Genomic DNA, 2328 nt, shown 5'->3' on the forward strand with positions numbered 1-2328 from the left:
GCTCCGATTTGCCAGTCCTGTAACACCGTTATTTCAAGAGTCTGCCCTCTCGCTTCGTCCGACCTGACATCTCTGCCCGTGGTGGTGGTGCGACGGCGTTGGCAGCGAGAGACGATGGGTCCGTTGCCTGTGTCCGAGCTGGGTGGTTGTCGGTCGGACGGCCTGACGGCCTGCAAAGACCAAGACGGCGCGCAGCTCGCTCGCTCTTCTTGCCCGCCCGCTGCAGCAGCCCTGCCGATCGGCTGGCTCTGAGATTTGCCACCGCCCTGGTTCTGGGGGCCTCACAACCCCACCCTGCAGAGTCGGTCTGGGTTCGTTTATTGCTACAAGGCTGCTGCTACCGACCATGAGGGGGAGGAAAAACGCACCCTCCCTCGTTTGTATATTGTTACAATATTTCAACCGCCGTGATTGACGAGACCGGGACGAAGACAGGGCAGAAGTGGACCGGACAAGATGGGTGTCGTGGATGGGGAGAGAAAAATAAAGCATTGGAAAAATCGTTACTGAAATGTGATGGTATCGGGCAAGTCGGGCCGACGGCTGGCTGCCAGGCTCTGTCTGGCTAGAGGACCGCCGGGTCCGTCTTTTCGCCTTGGCCCTTGCGGTGGAGGACGCGGCGTGCAAGCGTAGCGGCCTTTGCGGGGAGGGCGCGGGTCAAGGCACGGCCGGCGCCGCCGTCCTGGCCAGCCCCGTTGTCGTCGTCGTCTTGGGCGTAGTCGTCGATGAGCTCGGGCGGGGTGAGGTCGACGAGGCGGGCGGGGACAATCTTGGAGCGCATCACGAGCTTGTAGGCGACGAGCATGACCAGGAACCACGCCAGGCCAATGTAGGTGAGGATGAAGGTGACGTGGTCCCAGGGCACAAAGGCGACCCAGCCCCTCGAGATCATGACGAGGGCCGTGACGGAGAGGGCGACCCAGGAGAGGTAGGGCTGCAGCGGGGCGCGGTAGGGCAGCGTGGCGCGCGACACATTCTGGACGCGCAGGCAGTGGTGGAAGCGCAGGTAGGTCGTCAGGATCGAGATCCAGGCCAGCGCCGCGATGATGGTGAGGGAGCTGACAAAGTACTTGAACAGCTTTGCGCCGCCCGAGGCGACATTGATAAAGGCGACGCAGCTGATGAGCGACGAGGCGAGGAGCGACCACATGGGCATGCCGCGGCGGTTGGTGCGGCTAAACACGGCCGGCGCCTGGCCCGTGGCCGAGAGCGAGTAGAGGGTGCGGATGGCGATGTACTGGTCCGAGATGGCGGCCGAGACGACGAAAAAGAGAAAGAGGGCGTTGAGGAGGTGCGGCAGCCCCTTGATCTTGGCAATCTCGAGGGCGACGACAAAGGGCGAGGCCGTCGCCGACAGCTTGGCCTTGTTGGCGGCGCGCAGCAGCGGGTCGCGCGCCGGCACGACGAGGCCGAGCAGGGCGACGTTGAAGATGTAGAAGAACGTGATGCGGAACACCGTCTTCTTGATGGCGCTGGGGACCGCCTTGCGCGGGTTGGCGGCCTCTCCGACGGCGATGCTCAAGAGCTCGGTGCCCATGTAGGCGTACAGGCCCGAGCCCAACGCCTGCCAGAATCCCAAGAAGCGTCCCGCCGCGCCCTTTGCCTTGAACTCGAGGAAGGCGGTGCCGTTGGTCCAGTTCCTGAAGCCGATGCGGTCGTGGGTGGGGCCTCCGCCAAAGAAGAGGACGATGTTGATGCAGATGAGCATGGCCATGGTGGCCACCTTGACCCAGCCGAGGAGGTACTCGACGCGTCCAAACGACTTTGCGCCAAAGTAGTTGATCGTGACCATGAGGCAGAGGCAGATGGCGATCCACACGCCGCCGTTGACGCCCGGCGACCAGAACTCGATGATGTAGGCGGCGGCGTTGAGGTTGTTGGCCTGGGCGAGGGTGTACTTGAGGTAGTAGGCCCAGCCGACGGCGAAGCCGAGCTCGGGCGAGACAAACTGGGTGGCGTAGCCGGGGAAGCCGCGGTCGTGGGGCATGTAGGTGCCCATCTCGGCCAGGGCGGCCATGACGGCGTAGCAAATGATGCCCATGAACAGGAAGCCCAGGGTGAGCGAGACGGGGCCCGACGTGGCCAGACCGCCGCCGGTGCCAATCGTCAGGCCCGTGCCGATGGAGCCGCCGAGGGCAATCATGCTGATCTGACCGGGCGTGATGCGGCGGTGCAGGCGTCCCTCGGTGCCGTTGAGGTTGGCGCGCGCCGTGGGCGGCGTGGCGCCGGCCGCCGCCTCGTCGACGTACTCGAGCTCCGTGGCGCTGGCCGACGAGCCCTTTTCATTGGCCTCCTTGGCCGAGGTGCCCTCGTCGTACGACGGACGAG

General features: G+C 64.7%; 1 protein-coding gene across 1 annotated transcript; it reads right to left on the reverse strand.

Moving 5' to 3' along the window:
* Positions 1 to 565: 565 nt before the first annotated feature.
* Positions 566 to 2143, reverse strand: PFL1_03507 (uncharacterized protein; the record flags this gene model as incomplete). Its single annotated transcript, XM_007881023.1, has 2 exons — positions 566 to 934; positions 974 to 2143. 2 exons carry the CDS (start codon positions 2141 to 2143, stop codon positions 566 to 568), a joined length of 1539 nt encoding a protein of 512 aa, XP_007879214.1.
* Between the last annotated feature and the right edge of the window lie 185 nt (positions 2144 to 2328).

Source organism: Pseudozyma flocculosa, assembly GCF_000417875.1.
Source record: "Pseudozyma flocculosa PF-1 unplaced genomic scaffold scaffold00010, whole genome shotgun sequence".
Lineage (NCBI taxonomy): Eukaryota > Fungi > Basidiomycota > Ustilaginomycetes > Ustilaginales > Ustilaginaceae > Pseudozyma > Pseudozyma flocculosa.